Source organism: Elephas maximus, chromosome 16 (genome assembly GCF_024166365.1).
Source record: "Elephas maximus indicus isolate mEleMax1 chromosome 16, mEleMax1 primary haplotype, whole genome shotgun sequence".
NCBI classification, from domain to species: domain Eukaryota; kingdom Metazoa; phylum Chordata; class Mammalia; order Proboscidea; family Elephantidae; genus Elephas; species Elephas maximus.
The window spans coordinates 15,911,621-15,931,400 of record NC_064834.1 but is presented as its reverse complement, the minus strand read 5'-3'; the positions used below and the strand labels follow the sequence as shown (position 1 = coordinate 15,931,400).

At 51.7% G+C, this 19,780-nt stretch overlaps 1 protein-coding gene across 5 annotated transcripts in view; it reads left to right on the top strand.

Annotated features, from left to right (window-relative positions):
- Positions 1 to 19,780, top strand: part of CDH23 (cadherin related 23) — a 528,116-nt gene that overhangs the window by 332,420 nt on the left and 175,916 nt on the right. For all 5 annotated transcript variants that reach the window (XM_049855780.1, XM_049855785.1, XM_049855781.1 and 2 more), the window contains exons 14-17: positions 9,352 to 9,416; positions 14,390 to 14,627; positions 16,277 to 16,382; positions 18,775 to 18,902. In XM_049855780.1, coding sequence (XP_049711737.1) covers positions 9,352 to 9,416; positions 14,390 to 14,627; positions 16,277 to 16,382; positions 18,775 to 18,902 — 537 coding nt within the window. The remainder of the gene's footprint in view (positions 1 to 9,351; positions 9,417 to 14,389; positions 14,628 to 16,276; positions 16,383 to 18,774; positions 18,903 to 19,780) is intronic.

Below are 19,780 nucleotides of genomic sequence, written 5' to 3'. Positions count from 1 at the left end.
CGGGATTTTCAAGCTATAAAGAGTCAGAGGGTATTACAATATGAGAGAGGAAGGTGTCTGTCCCGTCAGGAAGGGACCAGCAGTACTGGAGTGCAGCAGGCCTCCCAGGGCAAGTGGGTAGAAGGTCAGAGGAGACGCGGTGGAAGGTCAGAGGATGTGAGAACATAGGAGTAGAGGAGTCAGGTGGGGGCACAGGCCCAGCGTCATCAGACAGGCATCATGAGACCGTCAGGACAGCAGCAAAGTGCAAGGACAGGTGTGCACGGGACAGTACATCTGCAAGTTGGGGGCTCTGTAGTGGGGCACGAGTTGAAGAGGGTGAGAGGTGGTGGCTGTTCCTGGTGAAAACAGGCTGGGCAAGCAAGGGGCTCTTGGGGAGGGGGACTGAGAGACAGAAGATCTGCCACTGTTGAGGTGGTGGCCTCCAGGGAGGGCAGGAGATGTCATAACGTGGGAGGGCAGGGAGCTGGGCTGGGCAGGGAGCCTGGGTGTACAAGGTGAAGGGGCACTGTGTCCGGGGTGCTGTGTGAAGAGTCTGCTTGGTCCGGAGTGCATTGGAGCCAGGTCAGCTGCCCTGGCCTTTGGGCTGGATTCTGAGTCCTCCCCTGTACAGGACCTAAGCCACTTGGAAAGACTAAGGCCAAATTCTGGGCGAGGGTAGAGGTGAGGTTTCCTTGAGGGCCTGTGGAAGGCTTGGGTGTCTGAGGGTTGTGGAACCACAGCCAGAGACCCCTGCCACCTCCATTGATGGGTGCTGCCCACAGAGCTAGGGGCTCCCTGTCCAGGTGGAGGCTGAGGAAGGGGACCCACTGTGGCCGGAAGGAGAATATTGCCCGTGGACAGCCCATCTGGCTTCTGCAGGGTGAGCAAAATGACCCTGCAGGAGCGCCCTGGTCCTGCAGCTGAGCTCTCAGACTACAGCAGACCGTCTTCCCCAGCCCACCAAGGGGGAAGGCAGTGGGGAGGAGTGGCTAAGAGCACACGCCTTGGAGTTGCCCATGCTGGGCTCATACCCCAGCACTTGGCTTAACTGGCTGTTCAGCCTTGAGTAAGTTGATTGACCTCTTAGAGCCTTAGTTCCCTCCTTCATCTGTAAGATGGGGTGATAAAGTGCCAACCCCCACAGGGCCATTGGGAAGATGGAATGAGATAAAAGGTAGGAAGAGCCTGGCACAGTGCGTGGCACCATCTTACCACCTCTTCACCCTAAAGCCCGGATTTCTGAAAGTCTGCATTTCAGACTTGGGCCGGCCAGTCAGGGCATGTGGCTGTCTCCCACTGCAGTCTCCTCCACTCACCTTGTCTTAACCTTTGAAATTTTTCCCCCTGTGTGTATTTATTTTTTTCCTTTTTGTCAGCAAAAGAAAATTACACTTCTGCCAGCATTGTCCATCATGGAAATAAGCACTTGCAGATGCAATTGTAAAGGCCCAAATGAAGGAATTAGTTTTGCCGGTAGTGCCAGCGTTGGGGAGAATCAGAGGAGATGCCTTATAAATCAGGCACTCAGCAGTGGCCGACCCTGGCCATGCCCTCTCCCCACACCCTGACCACAGGGACAGGCGCTGGCCTGCTGGCGGTCCTCCTGGGGCTCTCACTGAGGAAGGTTGACTATGATGGGAGGCAGGGACATTCTGAGACCCTTCCAGCCTCGTGCCTCAGTTTCCATGAGATACAGGTCAGCAATTCTTACCAGGAGCTACCTCAGCTTCTCGGTGCCCAGCCAAGTGACTGTCCTTTAGAGCCAGATACACCTTCCTGAAAAACTCTTTCCCCAGGACTAAAGATCACTCGCCATCAAGTCGATTCCAACTCATGGTGGCCCCGTGTGTGTTAGAGTAGAACTGCTCCATACGGTTTTCAGTGGCTGATTTTTCTGAAGTAGATTGCCAGACCTTTCTTCCAGGACACCTCTGGGTAGATTCGAACCTCCAACCTTTCACTTAGCAGCCAAGCATGTTACTGCACCATCCAGGAACTCCTCTCCAGGAACTCCTCTCCAGGACCTCCTCTCCAGGACTACTCAGTCGAAAATAGCAGCCCCAGTCACCTTCTAGCTCATTCTCTGCTTTGTGTTCCTCATAGTTCTTATCACTACCTGAAGTGACATTATCTAGCTATTTCTCTCCTTGTTCACTGTCTAACTCCCCTTTCCAGAATGTAAGTCACATACCAGCAAGAGCTTTGTCGTGCTTGCGTCTGTGACTCGGCACAGTAGCTGGCACATTGGTAAAGCTCAGAAAATATTTACTAAGGGACTGAGCCAGTGTCTGGCCATTGTCTTCAGGAAGGTTCTGTTAGTGGTGTGCCAGGAATCTTCCCTGTGCCCCTGCAGATCCACTCTGTTCCCTTTCTATCAGCTCTCTGCCCCTCAAGGCTGAACTGCATGGACCATACCAGTGAGTTCTCTGTCCCTCTGTCTGTCACTAGGGTTTGGCCAACAGGGAGCTTCAGCAGGCGATCAGAGGTTGGGAGATCATTGGAGATGCTCTATGAATCCCAGCTCATATCCCTGGGCAATTCATGCAGCCTTGCTCTCACTGTTCACTGCCCACCATGGCATCTACTGATGGGTGGGCAGCAGCCCTGCACGTCAACGCCGGCCCTTGGTGGCTGGCAGTGTAATCACAGATTTTGCTAAATTACATGAAGATTTTGAGCCCTGTGCTGGGTACAACAGAGGATTCAAAAATGAGTTAGACAGCCTTCTTCAAGAGGGGGGAAATGGAGCATACACAGGAAGTTTTAAGGAATAGCTGATGGTACTGCCTGTTCTAAGAGAGGTACAACCAGGGGTTCCGAGGTCCAGACCAGAGAGCCGTCAGGAAGCTTGCTAAGGGAGGGGGCTGTATGCTGGAGGTGAGTCAGAGTTTGGACAGCAGTTGTGGAATGAAGGGATGGTATAACCAGGTGTCTTAGTTACCTAGTGCTGCTATAACAAATTCCACAGGTGCATGGCTTTAATAAACAGAAGTTTATTCTCTCACAGTTTAGGAGGCTAGAAGTCGGAATTCAGGGCACCAGCTCCAGGGGAAGGCGTTCTGTCTCTGTCGGTTCTGGGGGAAGGTCTTTGTCATCAATTTTCCCCTGGCCTAGGTTCTTCTCAGCTCAGGGACTCCAGGTCCAAGGGATGCACTCTGTTCCTGGCTCTTCATTCTTGGTGGTAGGTCCCTTTCCTCTCTGTTCGCTTCTGTCTTCTATATCTCAAAAGAGATTGACTCAAGATACAATCTAATCCTGTAGATTAAGTCCTGCCTCATTAACATAACTGCCTCTAATCCTGCCTCATTAACATCATAGAGGTTAATATTTACAACACATAGGAAAATTGTCAGATCACAAAATGGAGAACAACTACACGGTCCTGGGAATCATGGCCTAGTGAAATTGATGCACGTTTTTTGAGGACACAAGTCAACCCATAACCCCAGGAAATGAAGGGGGAACAGCCTGGGATGTATCAGGGAGAAGCAGATGCAAGACCTCAAAGGCCAGCCCAGCTATGGAGAGCCTTGACATCGGTATGTTGGCCTGGAGCTAATTCAGGAGGCAACGGGGAGCCATTGAAGGGTTTTGAGCAAAGGAGTAAGATCATTATAGCCATTAGCTTTGACTTCCTGACCCTGAGCCTCTTACGAGAGCCTCGACAAGTCATAAAATGCACTAGCGTGCACCTGTGGGTGCCAACCCAGAGGCTGGGTGGGAAAGGTGAGATTCTTGGCCTGGTAGGGTGGGGACAAGAGGACAGGTCCCATTTTCTCTGCCAGAAAGGCACCAGGGGGTGGGAGAAAAGATGAGCACTCACCTGGAATCTTGGTTTGATGTTTTTTGGGGTCCTCATATGTAATATGAGGGCCAAGGAAGGTTGGCCAGCTGGGCCATCCCCTCCTGTTACCCCTGTTACCCCTGCAGCCATTTGCCATGTGACCTGGGCAGTCATCCCTCAAGGAGACAGACATGCTCATTCCTAGGACTGACTTGGGCAGGGGGAAGGATGTTATGCGCTGAGGAGGAAATTCTTCCTTTCTCCACAGGCCTTCGGCCACTCCACGAACCCTCCTCCCTAAAGCCGTGCCTAGGCCCCGGGGTCACTGTCTGTTATTCTGTCAGTCAGTCATCCCCTAAGCAAGTCTCTGCCCTGGAAGGAGGTTTTTTAAAATGTGCCGTCCATAAGCAGAGTGAGGATGGGGTCTCCCCTGCCACCTGCCCCTGCCTGGATGGGCAGAGAGGGAGGTGGGGTGAGCAGTGGAGCAGCCCTGGCTGAGCCCTTCAGGGAGCCGGGTTAACCAGGCAATTCCAGGCTCCAGGCCTCAGTGGCACAGGCCTGCCTTGGGGGCTGTGTGTCCTGCAAGGACACTAAGTGGTTGAAAACATGGGCATATGAATCCCAGCTCTGCCACTTACCAGCTGTGTGATGGAAGGCAATTTAACGTTTCTGTGTCTCTGTTCCCTCATTTGTAAGTGGGGGTAGGAGTGGGTGGGGCTAATAACAGCATCTGCCTCACAGGGATGTGGTCAGAATTAAACAAAGCAATACATTAATACGTGTTGTGTAGACGTGAATGAGATGTAGCTACAGACAAAAGAGACATAAGATGGAGAGGTAAGTAAGTGCCTTTCAGGAGCCGCCTTTATGTTCAGGCCCTGGGGTAGGCTCTGGGACTCACCAGCCCCGTGACTCTGCCCTGCCCTCAGGGAGCCCACAGCCTAGTGGGGCAGAAACACCTCAGCAGACAGTTTCAGTGCTGAGCCATAAGGGCTGAGGATAGCTGAGTGCAGGCTGGTGCCCTAATCCAATCTTGGGACTTAGGCAGGGCTTTCTACAGGGCAGGAGACAGGGAAGCAACCAGGCAGAGGGAGCAGGTGGGCAGAGGGTTCAGACTAGAAGCTGGACCAGCCATGGACCTGGAAAAGGCAGCAAAGCTAGACCTGCAGCGATGGGATGAAAGGAAGGGAGGAGGGGTTTTCTCCTGAGGGCCTGACCCCCCCACCTTAGGTCCTTGGGCCAGCCTGCGGACTGGTCAGATTTGCTGCCTTCTCCCAGGCACAGGACCCCTGAGCTGGCCCCTCTGTGTCGGCGCAGGCTGCCCCCAGCCCTGGCAGGCCACAGAAGCAGCTTTTCATTTTATTATCCTGCTTCGTGCATTTAAGAAATGAAAGCCCTCCCTCTTCTCCTCACTAGTCATACATATTTCATAGGGTTAGTAGACGGTGGCCCTAAAGGACTCACAGATCTTCCCTGGTCAGCATTGCGGCCTGGGTGAGCAATGAGAGGCCCAAGGGGAAGGGGTCACTGTGAGACCAACAAGGGGGGAGGAGGGCAAGGTCGTAGTGGGGCAGGGAGTCGGGGGAGGCGAGGATCTACCTGGAGAGAGAAGACAGTCCCATCTTGTCCCCCAGGCTCGTTGCCTTATCTCCTTGGGTCTCAGCCGCTTCTGGCACCAGAGCAGAAGGGACTGGACTAGAGAACTTCAGGGATCCTTCCTGACCTGATAGTCCAAGTACAATTCTGTGGATACCCACATATGAAAAGCTTGTCCCCAGGGACAGATCTGACCTTCCCCAGGGAATCCCTGGGTGGTTTGACTCAGGCCCCTTAGTGTCTGCACTGCACAGCACTGTCTACTCTGTCTTCTCCCCTCTCCCGACCGGCTGCCCACTGTCTCCTCCTTTGTCACTACCTCTCCTTCTTTGCTCCCTTCCCCTCCTGTTCCGTTTGTGTCCTCTCTCTTCTTATCGTTGCCCCTCCTCTCCACCTTTGCCTTTTCTCTCCAACCACCTCCTTCATACTAGAGTTTGCGCATTCATTTTTCAAGCATTTGTGAAGCACCTACTATGTGCTGGGCCCTGTCTGTGCTGTGAGGTGAGCCCGCTGTGCAGGCCTGTCCTCCTGGAGCTGACTCTCTGATATGAGCTGGGAAGAGACCTGACAGTCTCTTCCCCAAACTCTTTCTCCTGACAAATGATGCTGAAGTCTGGGAGTTGGGGGTGAGGAAGGCTGTTTGGTCACACAGTGCCTTTGGCTGTTGGCACTGGCCTGGATCTGGAGTCTGTACCACACTGACCCCTCCCCAAGGGGCTCAGTGGACACACAGTCAGCTCTGCCCAAGACCAAGCTGCAGTTAAGCAACAACAACAACAAAAACCAGACCCATTGCCATCAAGTCAATTCTGACTCTTAAGAGACCCTATAGGACAGGGTAGAAATGCCCCCATAGGGTGTCCAAGGCTGTAAATCTTTTCGGAAGCAGACTGGCAAATCTTTTTCCTACAGAGTGGCTGATGGGTTCAAACTGCCAACCTTTTGGTTCACAGCTGAGCACTTAACCACTGCACCACAAGAGCGCCTAAGCTGCAGTTATTACATTCTAATTATACCATAAACCAAACCAAAATCTGTTGCCGTCAAGTCGATTTCGACTCATAGCAACCCTACAAAAAAAAAAAAAAAACCCAGTGCCGTCAAGTTGATTCCAACTCACAGCGAACCTAGGACAGAGTAGAACTGCCCCATAGAGTTTCCAAGGAGCGTCTGGCAGATTCAAACAGCCAACCCTTTGGTTAGCAGCCATAGCACTTAACCACTATGCCACCAGAGTTTCCCATAGCAACCCTACATACCACGAACAAACAAACAAAAAACCCAAACCCACTGCTGTCAAGTTGATTCTGACTCATAGAGACCCTGTAGGACGGTGTAGAACTGCCCCATAGAGTTTCCAGGGAGCAGCTGGTGGATCCGAACTGCTGACCTTTAGGTTAGCAGCTATAGCTATTAACTACCATGCCACCAGGGCTCCCCACATACCATACCTGATAATTATTTTATCAATAGGACCAAAGAGGGCTTAGGGGTGGGAAGGTCCCTAGAAGGGGAGAATAAAGGTGGGATTACTACAGGGGTCTCCTCTCCCCTGGAGTAACCAGGCTCCTTTCCTTCTGAGAACAAGTTTTCCTCTTGGTCTAAAAAAAAATCAAACCCGTCACATCCAGTCGATTCTGACTCATAGTGACTATAGAGAGGCGATAACACATAGAGGCTAGGGACATGTGGCCTCTGGAGCTAGGCAGCACTGCCCCTTTACCCACTGGGAAGACTTGGACAAGTTATTTACCCTCCCTGTGCCTCAGTTTCCCTATCTGTCAGTGGTAATAATAATAGTAAGGGAACAGAGGTGTTCAGGAGTAGATTTCTTGCCTTCCATACGGGAGACCTGAGTTCGATTCCTGGTCAATGCGTTGCTTGGGTAGCTACCACCTCTCTGTCAGTGGAGGCTTTCGTATTCCCGTGACACTGAATAGGTTTCAGTGGAGCTTTCAGACTGAGACGGACTAGAGAGAAAGTCTTGGTGATCTACTTCCGAAAAGCAGCCAGCGAAAACCTTGTGATCACGGCAGCCCAGTCGACAAGCGGTCACGGGGATGGCGCAGAACCAGGCGGCGTTTCGTTCCATCGTGTGTGGGGTAGCCAGCCCCAACTCACAGCAGCTGACAACAATAACAACAGTACCTGCCTCACAGGGTTGTTGTGAGGATGAAAGGAGTAACGTGCGTACTGCCAACAAGCCACTGTTGTTGATATCATCATGGGTGGCTCAGGGTGGGGAGGGGGTGGGAGAACACATCTGGGAGCCGGTCCCGGGTGAGTTATGTAACTCAGCATATTCCTTTTTACCTATTCAACATGCATCTACTGAGAGTCTATGAGGTACTCAAGCCTTGTGGGGGCGGTGGAGAGGACAGGGGTCCACACACAGCCTGCTGGAACATAAGCTGTGGGACAGAGTGGAAATCAGACACAAGAAGCAGTCCTGTAAAACCAGGCCACTCAGACCCCGCGGAAAGGGCATCTTTCTCTACAGCCAAGTTTTCTGGATCACCAAGATCTTAACCCATTGGGCATCAACTTTTTTTTTTTTTTTCATTTGAATCATTTGGGTGGAAATGCATTATTCACTTATCTCCCTCCCTGAACTGAATCCACTGAACATAAATGAGTTTTTTCGTGAAAATTCAGGTTTATTATAATGAACATAGAATTTAATAGGAGTTTATAGAATCTAGGAGCTTTAAAAGGAACCTCAGAAAATATTTAGTACAGAGGTCTTAAAATATATTTTTAGCAGCGGAACATTTATTCAGTTACGATGTCATAGAGAAGCCTGGTGCATAAAACAGATCTATGTGGACCCCAAGGTCAGCCCAAGGGCTTTCTCTCCTGGAGCTGGTGGCCGGCAGCAGTTTGTGTAGCTCCAGGGCAGTGGCCTGGGAGGGAGCAGAGGTCACATCTAGGGCAGTAGAACATAGTATGTGTTTAATGAATAATTATTGAGTGAAAGAATGGATGGATGGATGGTATTAGTTAGCCTATACCGTGAATTACAACCATGTGAGGGACACTGCAGGAGCCTAGTGGTCTTAGCTACAAAAGTCAAAACCCACTCGAAACTATAACCATCTCGGAGAAGGGAGGAGATGGAGCGGGGTCTTACTTGGGTAACTTAAAGGAAGGAACCCCAGGCTGGCAGTTGGGAGGCCCAGGTTTTGCTCTACTCTTCTTCTGATCTGATTGTGACATAGAGTAGAGACAGAGTTACACTGGGCCCCGCGGGGATCTGGGCCTCAGTTTTGTGATCTGTGAGATGGGTGGAAATCTGTCTTCCTCATCACGTGGGATGGTTATGAGGATAAAATGAGGTCATAATGAACATGGATATTTTTTCAAAGACGTAAGAGAATAGTGTCGTTAGCTGCCATCAAGTTGACCCCTAACTCATGGAGACTTCATGCACAATGGAATGAAACACTGCCCAGTCCTGTGCCATCCCCATGACCTGTTGCGAATTGGACTGTTTTGATCTACGGGGCTTTCACTGGCTGATTTTCAGAAGTAGATCACCAGGCCTTTCTGTCTTAGTCTAGAAACTCTGCTGAAACCTGTCAGCATCATAGCAACACGCAAGCCTACACTGACAGGCAAGTGGTGGTGACACATGAAGTGCATTGGCCAGGAATCGAACCCAGGTCTCCTGCATGGAAGGCAAGAATTCCACCACTTACATCAATGCCCTCGTGATAGTGGTACAGACTGGCAGTGGCCACCACCCAGCTGGACATGCGTCCGGAAGGATTAGTAGACAACAGAGCCTCTAGAGCTGCCCTCTCCAGGGTAAATTTAAGTAGCCATTTTCGGCTAGTGGCAACTATATTGGAAAGCAGAGCTCTAGAAAATCCAACCAAGGTAAAAGGAATGGTGTGAGAAAACCATGGGTTTGCTGTGGCCATTTCCTGATGGGATCAGAAGTCTCAGCTGGGTCTGGGAGTCATGACTTCTCATTCTCTTCTTTGCAGGCAACAGACAATGATGTGGGCACCTTTGGCGAAGTCAACTACTTCTTCACTGATGACCCTGACAGGTGAGACCCTGCCCCAGCCCCCTACAGTGGCCTTCTGCCAATCATGTGATCCGCGAAATCTCAGTGCCCAGGGAGGGTGTTGTGTCCCCTCCCACTCCCCACTAAAGCTGTGGATGGGGAGTCAGGACCCGTGGACGCTGTTGCTGGTTTGGCCTTGATTGTGGCTCAGTCTCGGTCATGTCCCCTAAACTTTCTGGGGCCTAGTTTCTCTGACCCTCAAAGGACAGCTTGTGGCTTTGTGAAAGATGACTGTATCTCTGAGAGACTTTGACTCACTAATGATAGCACACCACCGTCACCACCACCGCCACCACCACCGTCACCACCGCCACCGCCACCACCGTCGCCGCCGCCATCGCCGCCCCCACCATCACCGCCGCCGCCACCCCGCCACCACCATCACCACCGTCACCACCACCGCCGCCGTCACCGTCACCACTGCCACCACCACCGTTACCACCGCCACCACCACCATCACCACCACCGTCACCACCACTGTCCCGTCACCACCAACACCAACACTACCACCGTCACCACCGTCACCACCACCGCTGTCGCACCACCACCACCGCTGTCCCACCACCACCACCGCTGTCGCACCACCACCACCACTGTCCCGTCACCACCAACACCAACACTACCACCGTCACCACCGTCACCACCACCGCTGTCGCACCACCACCACCGCTGTCGCACCACCACCACCGCTGTCCCACCACCACCACCGCTGTCGCACCACCACCACCGCTGTCGCACCACCACCACCGCTGTCGCACCACCACCACCGCTGTCCCACCACCACCACCGCTGTCGCACCACCACCACCGCTGTCGCACCACCACCACCGCTGTCCCACCACCACCACCGCTGTCGCACCACCACCACCGCTGTCCCACCACCACCACCGCTGTCGCACCACCACCACCGCTGTCCCACCACCACCACCGCTGTCCCACCACCACCACCGCTGTCCCACCACCACCGTCACCACCAACACCAACACCACCACCGTCACCACCACCACTGTCACCACCTCTACTAGCAGCAGCTGCTGGCATTTGTCAAGTGCTTTACACATGTTATCTCATCCTCACAACTAAATATGGGAGGAACTCAGTGATAGGCACTGGTATCATCCCCGTTTACACACGGGGAAACTGCAGCTCAGAGAGGTTAAGTCGCTTGCCCAGAGTCCCACAACTGGTAAGTGCCAGGGCAGAGACTCTGCATATAATTCACCACTAGGCTACACTGCCTCTAGGCAGGAGTGGGCCCTAACCACACAGCCGCTGTTAGCCGGGTTACTTCCTTCACCATCCGACCTATGCCAACTTTGCCCTGTCACCCAACATAGTCCTGGACCGTCTTTTTCCCTTTACTTCCTAACATCTTCAGTTCTTCTGAGCGAAGGGGAAGCTCTCTCATTTTTAACATGATCGAAGGCCAAGTTGAATTCAAAGGCAGGTCTGTTTCTAAAAACGAAATGTCTGATACATCTGGAAGCCCAACAGAATGAGTAAGACAGTGGCTGTCAGTTTGGATTACGGGCCCAGTTATCCATGGATAATGGTTCGGTTCGCCTGGCCGTTCTCTGCCCCTCTGCCATGGGGGGGCTTCAGAAGGGGAGGAGGGAACCAGCAGTGGGATGAACGCATGGGACACCCCGTCGCTTAGGGGACCTGCATCCGCATGGCCTTGTCCTGACCATCTTGGATCTTCTCATCTCGTCCTTCTCCCAGGCCTGGGCTTATCCAGGCTCTGAGCCAGGCCCTTCCAGGCTTGTCCAGCCTCTGAGCCAGGCCCTTCCAGGCTTGGTGGCGGGCACCGGGCCCAGGTCAGAGCACACAGATGCAAACTGACAACTCAGAAGAGGCCCGGGAGGGCACACAGAGAGGAAGGGAGAGGAACGTGTCCCGGGACCTTGCTCCTCCCCAGGAGACATTCAGAAGCCTCTCACCCAAGGCTCAGAGTCTGTAGGTGGTGCAAACCATGAACACGCTAGGCTTCTAACCAAAAAGTTGGAAGTTCAAGTCCACCCAAAGGTGCCTCGGAAGAAAGGCTTGGTGACCTACTTCCAAAACATCAGCTGTTGAAAACATCGCGGATTCTGATAAAAACTGTCCATCAAATAGGTACAGAAAGGAAATTCCTCCACGTGATAAACAGCATCTCTACAAAGCCGTCTACTGGAAACCCTGGTGGCGCAGTGGTTAAGAGCTATGGCTGCTAACCAAGAGGTCAGCAGTTCAAACCCACCAGGCGCCCCTTGGAAACTCTATGGGGCGTTCTGCTCCGTCCTATAGGGTTGCTGTGAGTTAGAATCGGCTTGATGGCAATGGGTTTGTTTTTGTGTTTTGGGGGGAGGTTTATACAAACCCAACAGCCAGTATCATTCTCAATAGAGGCTGAAAGCCTTCTCCCTGAGAACGGGAACAAGACAAGGATGCCCTTTATCCCCACCCCTTTGTGCTGGAAGTCTTAGCTAGAACAATAAAAGAAAGGGCATCCAGTTTGGAAAGGAAAACATAAAACTATCCCTATTCACAGATGATATGATCCTATGCATAGAGAACCCTAAACGTTCCACAAGAAAACTACTGGAACTAGTAGAAGGGCTCAGCAGAGTATCGGGATTCAAGATCAACATAAAAAAATCAGTTGAATTCCTATACACCAACAAAGAGAACTTCGAAAGGAAATCAGGAAAACAATACCATTTATAACAGCCCCTAAGAACATAAAATACCTAGGAATAAAACTAACCAAGGACAAAAAAGTCCTATGCAAATAAAACTACAGAACACTATTACAAGTGACAAAAAGAGACTTACATAAATGGAAAAATATACCATGTTTTACATAGTAGATAGTAGACAAGTGTTAATTTTGGTGAAGGAAGGGACAACACACAATATAAGGGAAGTCAGCACACTGGACCAACGCAAAGTCATAGAAACTTCCTAGACACATCCAGAAGCTTGAGGGACCAAGTTACTGGAGCTGAGGGCTAGGGACCATGGTCTTGGGGGACATCTAGGTCACTTGGCGAAACATAGTTCACAAAGATGTTCCGCATCCTACTTTGGCGTGTAGCATCTGGGATCTTAAAAGCTTTCGAGAGGCCATCTAAGACACATCTATTGGCTCCATCCCATTCAGAGCAAAGGAGAATGGAAAAAAAAAAAAAGACACAAGGAAAATATTAGTCCAAAGGACTAATGGACCACGTGAACCACAGCCTGAGCCCAGAAGAGCTAGTTGGTACCTGACTACCACCACTGACCCCCCTGACAGGGATCACAATAGAGGGTCCTGAACAGAGCAGGAGAAAAATGTAGAACAAAATTCAAATTGATAAAAAAGATCAGGCTTGCTGGTCCGGCAGAGACTGGAGGAACCTCCAAGACTATGGCCCCAGGACACCCTGCTAACTCAGAACTGAAGCCACCACTGAAGTCCACGTTTCAGCCAAAGATTAGACAGGCCTATAAAACAAAGAATAACACATGTGAGGAGTGTGGATCTTAGTTCAATCAAGTATACGAGACCAAATGAGCAACACCTGCCCAAAAGCAAAGACAAGAAGGCAGAAAGGGACGGGAAAACTGGACAAATGGAAACAGGGAGCCCAGGGTGGAAAGGGGGAGAGTGCTAACACATTGCAGGGATTGCAACTAATGTAACAAAACAAATTGTGTATGAAATTTTTGAATGAAAAACTAATTTGTGGTATAGCTTTCACCTAAAACACAATAAAATTTAAAAAAAAACATACTGAGCGCAGTTCATCTGTGACACACATAGAGTCTCCAGGAGTCAGAATTGACTCGATTAGCAACTGGTCCTGGGACTCAGTTCCTGGAGCAGAAGAGATAGAATAGCTCCTGAGAGAGGACCCCCTCCCCTTGCTGGTTGCCTGGCTGTCTGCTTAAAGTGTTTTGGAATAAAACCATTTGAGATGGCAGAACTTCTGGCCATTACAGTTCTTAAGTATCTAAATATCACCAGTTGGCAGAAACATCGGCTTCAAGGCAAGAGAAAGATCATTTGCCTGAATTTCCTCCAGTTCCTCCTGCCCTTTCAGTACCTGACCACTCCATCCCTCCTGTGATCCTCAACTCCGCCCACCTCCCCCAACCCCCTTTAGAGATAAACGTTCTAAAAAACCAAAAACAAACCCCTGATGGAGCAGGAGAACAGTGGGATGCAGACCTCAAATTCTAGTAAAAAGACCAGACTTAATGGTCTGACTGAGACTGGAGGGGCCCCAGAGGTCATGGCCCCCAGACCCTCTTTTAGCCCAAGACTGGAACCATTCCTGAAACCAACTTTTCAAACAGGGATTGGACTGGACTATAAGACAGAAAATGATACTGGTGAGGAATGAGCTTCTTGGCTCAAGTAGACACATGAGACTATGTGGGCAGCTCCTGTCTGGAGGGGAGATGAGAGGGCAGAGAGGGACAGGAGCTGGCTGAATGGACACGGGGAATACAGGGTGGAGAGGAGGAGCATGCTGTCTCATTAGGCGGAGAGCAGCTAGGAGTACCTAGCAAGGTGTGTATAAGTTTTTGTATGAGAGACTGACTTGAATTGAAAACTTTCACTTAGAGCACGATAAAATAATAAAATACAATGAAAAAAAAAAAAAACAAAAACTGAAGCTGGTGCCGTCGAGTCAATTCCAACTTATAGTGACCCTATAGGACAGAGTAGAACTGCCGCATAGGGTTTCCAAGGAGTGCCTAGTGGATTAAAACTGCCGACCTTTTGGTTAGCAGCTGAACTCTTAACCACTATGTCACCAGAGTTTCCAGCTGTTCTCAGAGCAAGTGAGAAAGAAGGCAGACTTCAGACTTCACTCTTTTCTCTCTGTCACTTTGGGCAAGGACAGGCTGGTAAATGCAGGCCCTTATCCACAAGCCTGCTTTAAACCAAGATGTCCTCTTTCTCCCTCCTTTCTGCCTGGCCAGGTTCTCTCTGGACAAGGACATGGGGCTTATCATGCTGATTGCCAAACTGGACTATGAGCTGATCCAGCGCTTCACCTTGACAGTCATCGCCCGGGACGGGGGCGGTGAGGAGACCACAGGCCGGGTCAGGATCAACGTGTTAGATGTCAATGACAACATGCCCACCTTCCAGAAGGATGCCTATGTGGGTGCCCTTCGAGAAAACGAGCCTTCTGTCACACAGCTGGTGCGACTACGGGTAAGATACCAGGGCATCTTGCCATCCCACCATTCATCTTGTCCTTTCCTCTGTGTCTTCTTCTTCACCACCTCCCTCGGGAAGTCACTGCAGGGAGTGCTAACCTCCCACCCACCTTTGACAAAGGATTCTGCCCAGGTTAGGGGTCAAATCTTGAGTCTGTGCCAGGGCTCCTCTGATCCCTACCTCATGTCCCTGGTTATTGAGTGGGGCTGCATGGTATCTGTCTCAGCTCACATCTCAGGTCACCACTGAGCAGAGGGTCCCTCATCTCCCTTGGCAAGGACAATAAGTGGGGAGCAGTCCCTTGTAAGGACCCCCTTCCAAGCCCTTTAGTACCTGCTTAGAATCAGGACCTACCACAGCTGGAAGGAGCCACAGAGACCCTGGGATATAAACCCCACTTTACAGAAGGGAAACAGGAGGGGAGAGACTGAGCCCAAGGAGGCTCAGTGAATTAGCAGCAGAGCCAGGACTAGAACTCAGGACTCTATACTCCAAGTGCCTTCCTGTGTCGATCCTCACCATGCTTCAGTGACCTTTGACCAGAGACATCTTATGTGCTTACCCCTGTCCCCCAAATCTGCCCACTCTAAGTGACAGGACCGAGAGCCTCCACTTAGAACTTGTTTCTAAAGCAGACAGGTAAAGGCAAGGGTGGAGGGGTGGGCATAGGGATACAGAGAAAACAGGACCATGTGCCCACCCAGCATGTCCTGGCACCTATAAGACCCTCGCCTCCCCTCCCCCACTCAGCTCCAGTCTCACCCAGAGTCATGGGGTGCCCTGAGGCTGTCTAGGGTCAGAGCAATCTGGAAAGAAGCTGATTAATCCAGCCTCCCCAGAAAACAATCGAGGGGTAGTACAATACCTGACACCATTCCAAATGCCTTCCCCCATCTTTGTATTCATGCAATGTGCATTTATTATACACCTACTGTGTGCCAAACACTGTGCTGGACTCTAGTTGTGCAACAGCAATCAAATAACAGACAGCCTGCAGGGCAGGCAGAAATTAAACAAGTCATTCCAATCAGGTGAGAGGGGACTGGTGGGGTGCACAGAATAGGGGTCCTAACCCACTCGGGAAGGCTTCTGTTGGTTGGGGTGTTTGAGCTGGGACTAAAGGTGTAGGAGTTAGTCATGCCAGATATGGGATGACCCTCTCCATCTTTGGAAACCCTGGTGGCACAATGGTTAAGAGCTATGGCTGCTAACCAAAAACGGTCAGCAGTTTGAATCCACCAGGCTCTCCCTGGAAACTCTATGGGGCAGTTCTACTCTGTCTTATAAGGTCGCTATGAGTCAGAATCGACTCAGTGACAACAGGGTTTGGTTTTCTCCATCTTCTGGGTAAGCCCCAGTCTTCTTGCATTCTTCCCAGGCCCCCAGCCTGCCCTCTAGATTTCCCAGGCTACCCCCACACACCAGCACATGGAGGGGAGCAGGGTGTCTGTGGGGGCCAAAGAAGGCCTCCAGCTTAGGAATGGGGGCCTCCTGGTGTCCCATGACTGAGGGCTGGATCACCCAAAGAAAGGCGCTGTCCTGTGTGGAGTTTTTGAGAGGGGCCAGCCCCATTCCTGCCCACCTTCATCTGGCCCCAGGGCCTCTGGGGTCTCACGGAACCCTGTCTGCTCTCTCCCTTCCAGGCAACAGATGAAGACTCCCCTCCCAACAACCAGATCACCTACAGCATCGTCGATGCCTCCGCCTTCGGTAGTTACTTTGACATCAGCACATACGAGGGCTACGGAGGTGCGTATGGGATACCCTCTTGGGAGGAGGACTCTTTTCTTCTCCCAGATAGATACCCTGGGCCACTCAGGAAGCTGCCTGGGAGCTCCAATCAGCTGGAGCAGCAAGTAGCCTGAGGTTGTCCTTCTCCAGGGTCAGGATCTGTGTCTTAGATCAGCCAGGTCTTTCTCTAGGTCTTAGGCCCATAGCCAGCCCTGCAGACAAGCAGGTGTGTCTGATGTTACTAGACTCTTTCTGGGCACCTGTTTCTTACCAAGGCTGCCCTGGGAAGATCCATGATGGTGGGGCCTTGTTGGCTGAGCTTCCCCATCCTTTGGATGGTCCTACGGCTACCTGCCAGCCTTCCCAACAACAATAAAAAAAAAAAAAAACAGATGGTGTCCAATCGATTCCAACTCATGGAGACCCCATGTGTTGCACAGTAGAATTGCATTCCATAGGATTTTCAAAGCTGTGACCTTTCAGAAGCAGATTGCCAGACCTTTCTTCTAAGTGCCTTTGGGTGGGTTCAGACAGGCAACCTTTGGGTTAACAGTTGAGCTCTTAATGGCTTGTGCCACCCAGGGGCTCCCCCAGCCTTCCCAGGCTGAGGTTTCCCCTGGCTTTTCACCTCCTACTCCAGGCCTACTAGACCCACGCATAGTTCCACACTCAGGACCCTGCCCTGCTGTGGGTCCCCATCCCTAGAGCCCCAGCAGGGAATAGCAGCAGCAATCTCAAGTTCAAAGATCCCAAGAAACCATATCATTTTTCAGATGAGACAACTGAGGCCCAGAGACAGGGAATGACTTGCCGAAGGTCACACAGCAAAACTCATGTTTAGCACTTGAGGCTTTGTGTGATCTGGCCCCGGGCCGCCTTGCCAGCCTTGTCCCTTAGCACTCCCCTCCGCCATAAGAATGCAGCCTCTTTGACCCCTGGTGGCATCTTCTCCCCATGCAGTGGTCACCTCACCTCCATGCCTTTGGTGAGTCTGTCCCTTCTACTAGAAAGGCCTTCCTCCCTGCCCCTGTGCCCTGCCTCCCTTGGGCAGTTAAGCCCATTACTTATGGCTAACTTTGAGGACTCGTTTGGATGTCCTCTCTTCTAGGGAGCTTCCCTGGCCCTTGAGGACCAGGTTAGGTGCCCCCAATGCAGAATGAATGTGCAATTGAATGATCAGGCCCAGTGCTCATTCCATTCGCAGAAATTGCAGCCTTGGCCTCAGATGTCCAGTGATCTCTACCTGTTTAATCCATGCCCTCTTTAGAACACTTTAGAAGCTTCCTGCCTCTGAGTGGCGGCACACAGCTCTCTCCTCAGCTAGAGGAATCCCCCTAGGGTTTGTTTTACTAAAGCAATGATTTTGTTTCCATTTTCCAAATAGAAAGTTGCAATTCAATATTGTTTTATGACTTGACACACTATAGATGGCCCCCACCCACAAGCCGACATACCTTCCTTTCCCATTTGAGAATCCAAGGCTTAGCACAAAGAGTAGTAATGGGATTTCAGGTGGGGGTTCAGGCATGAGCAAAGGGGGTTGGGGGGAGCATTTGAGGGCTGAAACATCTGTCTCAGCTGCCCCCAAATCCTGCCTCTCGGCCTATGTCTGAGACAGGGCTTTGGTGCCAGGAGTTCTTCACCCACCTGCAGAGTTCTGCTGAGGGTAAGGTCTGCTACACCACAGCCCTGAGTGCCCCCACCCCAAGGCCCAGAGCAGGCTGCTGGATGGCCATGAAGAATCCACATGGGGAAGTGAGTGAAGAGGGGAGGGAGAGAAGAGGGGGAGAAAGGTGGCAAGGGAAAAAAGTATAGGTCAGAGGAGAATGAGGGGGGTGGCATCTGTATCCTGCTGCCTGGCCTTCCTTCGTAACCCCAATGCTGGGCAATAACTGGGAGAATGCTGTGCTGGTCTAGGGGAAGAGAGTAACAGGGAGAGATCTAGAGGGCCTAAGGTGTGGTGCTTTCTCCGAGCAGCTTCCAAACTAATCGGGAAGGATTTTAAAGAAAAGTGCCAGGTGAGTGGGTCGGACAGACAGACAGTCTAGCAGGTGATAATACCTACTGGGGAGGTACCTGGGCTCAGACAAACCCAGGCTCCAGTCCCAGCTCTATCACTGCCAGCTATGTGGCCTTGGGCAAATTAGGGAACCTCTCTGAGCTTGGTTTCCTCATCTGTAAAGTGGGGCTAATAATCATTACCGTTTCATGGGCTCAGCACAGTGCCTGGCACTCTTCAGGCAGGCAGTAAACATGAGAGCATGAGGCTTCTGCAATTCAGGGTCAGGCAAGGCAGAGCTGGCCCTGGCACATGGCCGCTGTGCCTTCTCTGCCCATCGGGGAACCCTGGCTGAAGGGCATCTAAAGTCTGCTTACAGAGGGCCTGGGGGCCCTGTTCCTGTCATTTCAGTGATCAGCGTGAGCCGCCCCCTGGACTATGAACAGATACCCAACGGGCTGATTTATCTGACAGTCATGGCCAGGGATGCTGGCAACCCCCCTCTCAACAGCACTGTCCCTGTCACCATCGAGGTGTTTGTAAGTACCCGGGGCACTGGCCTTGCCCTTCCAACAGCGTGGTGAGTGCTTCCTAGAGCATCCCGGGCCTGCCTGAATCCAGTGGCAGAGGACTGTGTCCCCATATCCCTAGCTGACCCCACAGCTCAGGAAATTGCCTGACAAACTGTCCCAAAGGCTAGCCTCTAGCAAATTCTGCCACTGCGGCAGCAACCAGCTTGGCCCACCAGGGAAGGCCCAGGGCCCTGGAACTTCAAGAAGAGACGGATTGTCCTGCTGTGAGTTTACTGGGGACCTCAGGACACCCTCTTAGGGGAATCGGAGCTGGGGGTCGAGCAGGGAGAAAATCTCATGGGATTCCTTCACTTACAGCCACATTCTGTGGATTTCAAGGAAATTACTGGAAGGCCATCTTCTCTCTTCTATCTCTCTATTCCTCTCTCTCTTTTTTTAATTCCTTTCCACAATTCTGAAGATCTAAAGGGGCCTGAAACCAAACCACAGCTTGTCTGACATGAATATCAAACACACCTTAGTGATTTCCGTGTCTGAAATTATCAGCCGCTGAATCCATCTCCACACTGGCTCATTGGCCCGTGTGTTCCCCCAGCGATCCTGGGATGCGGAGCGTGGCCTGACAGCGGGCCGCTCCCCCGTGAGACCACCCCACACACGGTGCGCGCACACAGGCCCCCCCCCCAACCCTGTGCAGGAGCGTTGATGAAAGAGTTAGTGCATTACCGGCTCCAGGAGGATTAGATGAGAGTGTCAGGTTAGGAGATACGCTGTGATTTGACATAAACTCAGGACAACCTCGGCCCGGAGCAGACTTGCTGGATAACCTTCCTGTCACAGGCAGCTTTGCCAACAGCCGCTGGCACTGCCCAGACCTGGCTTTA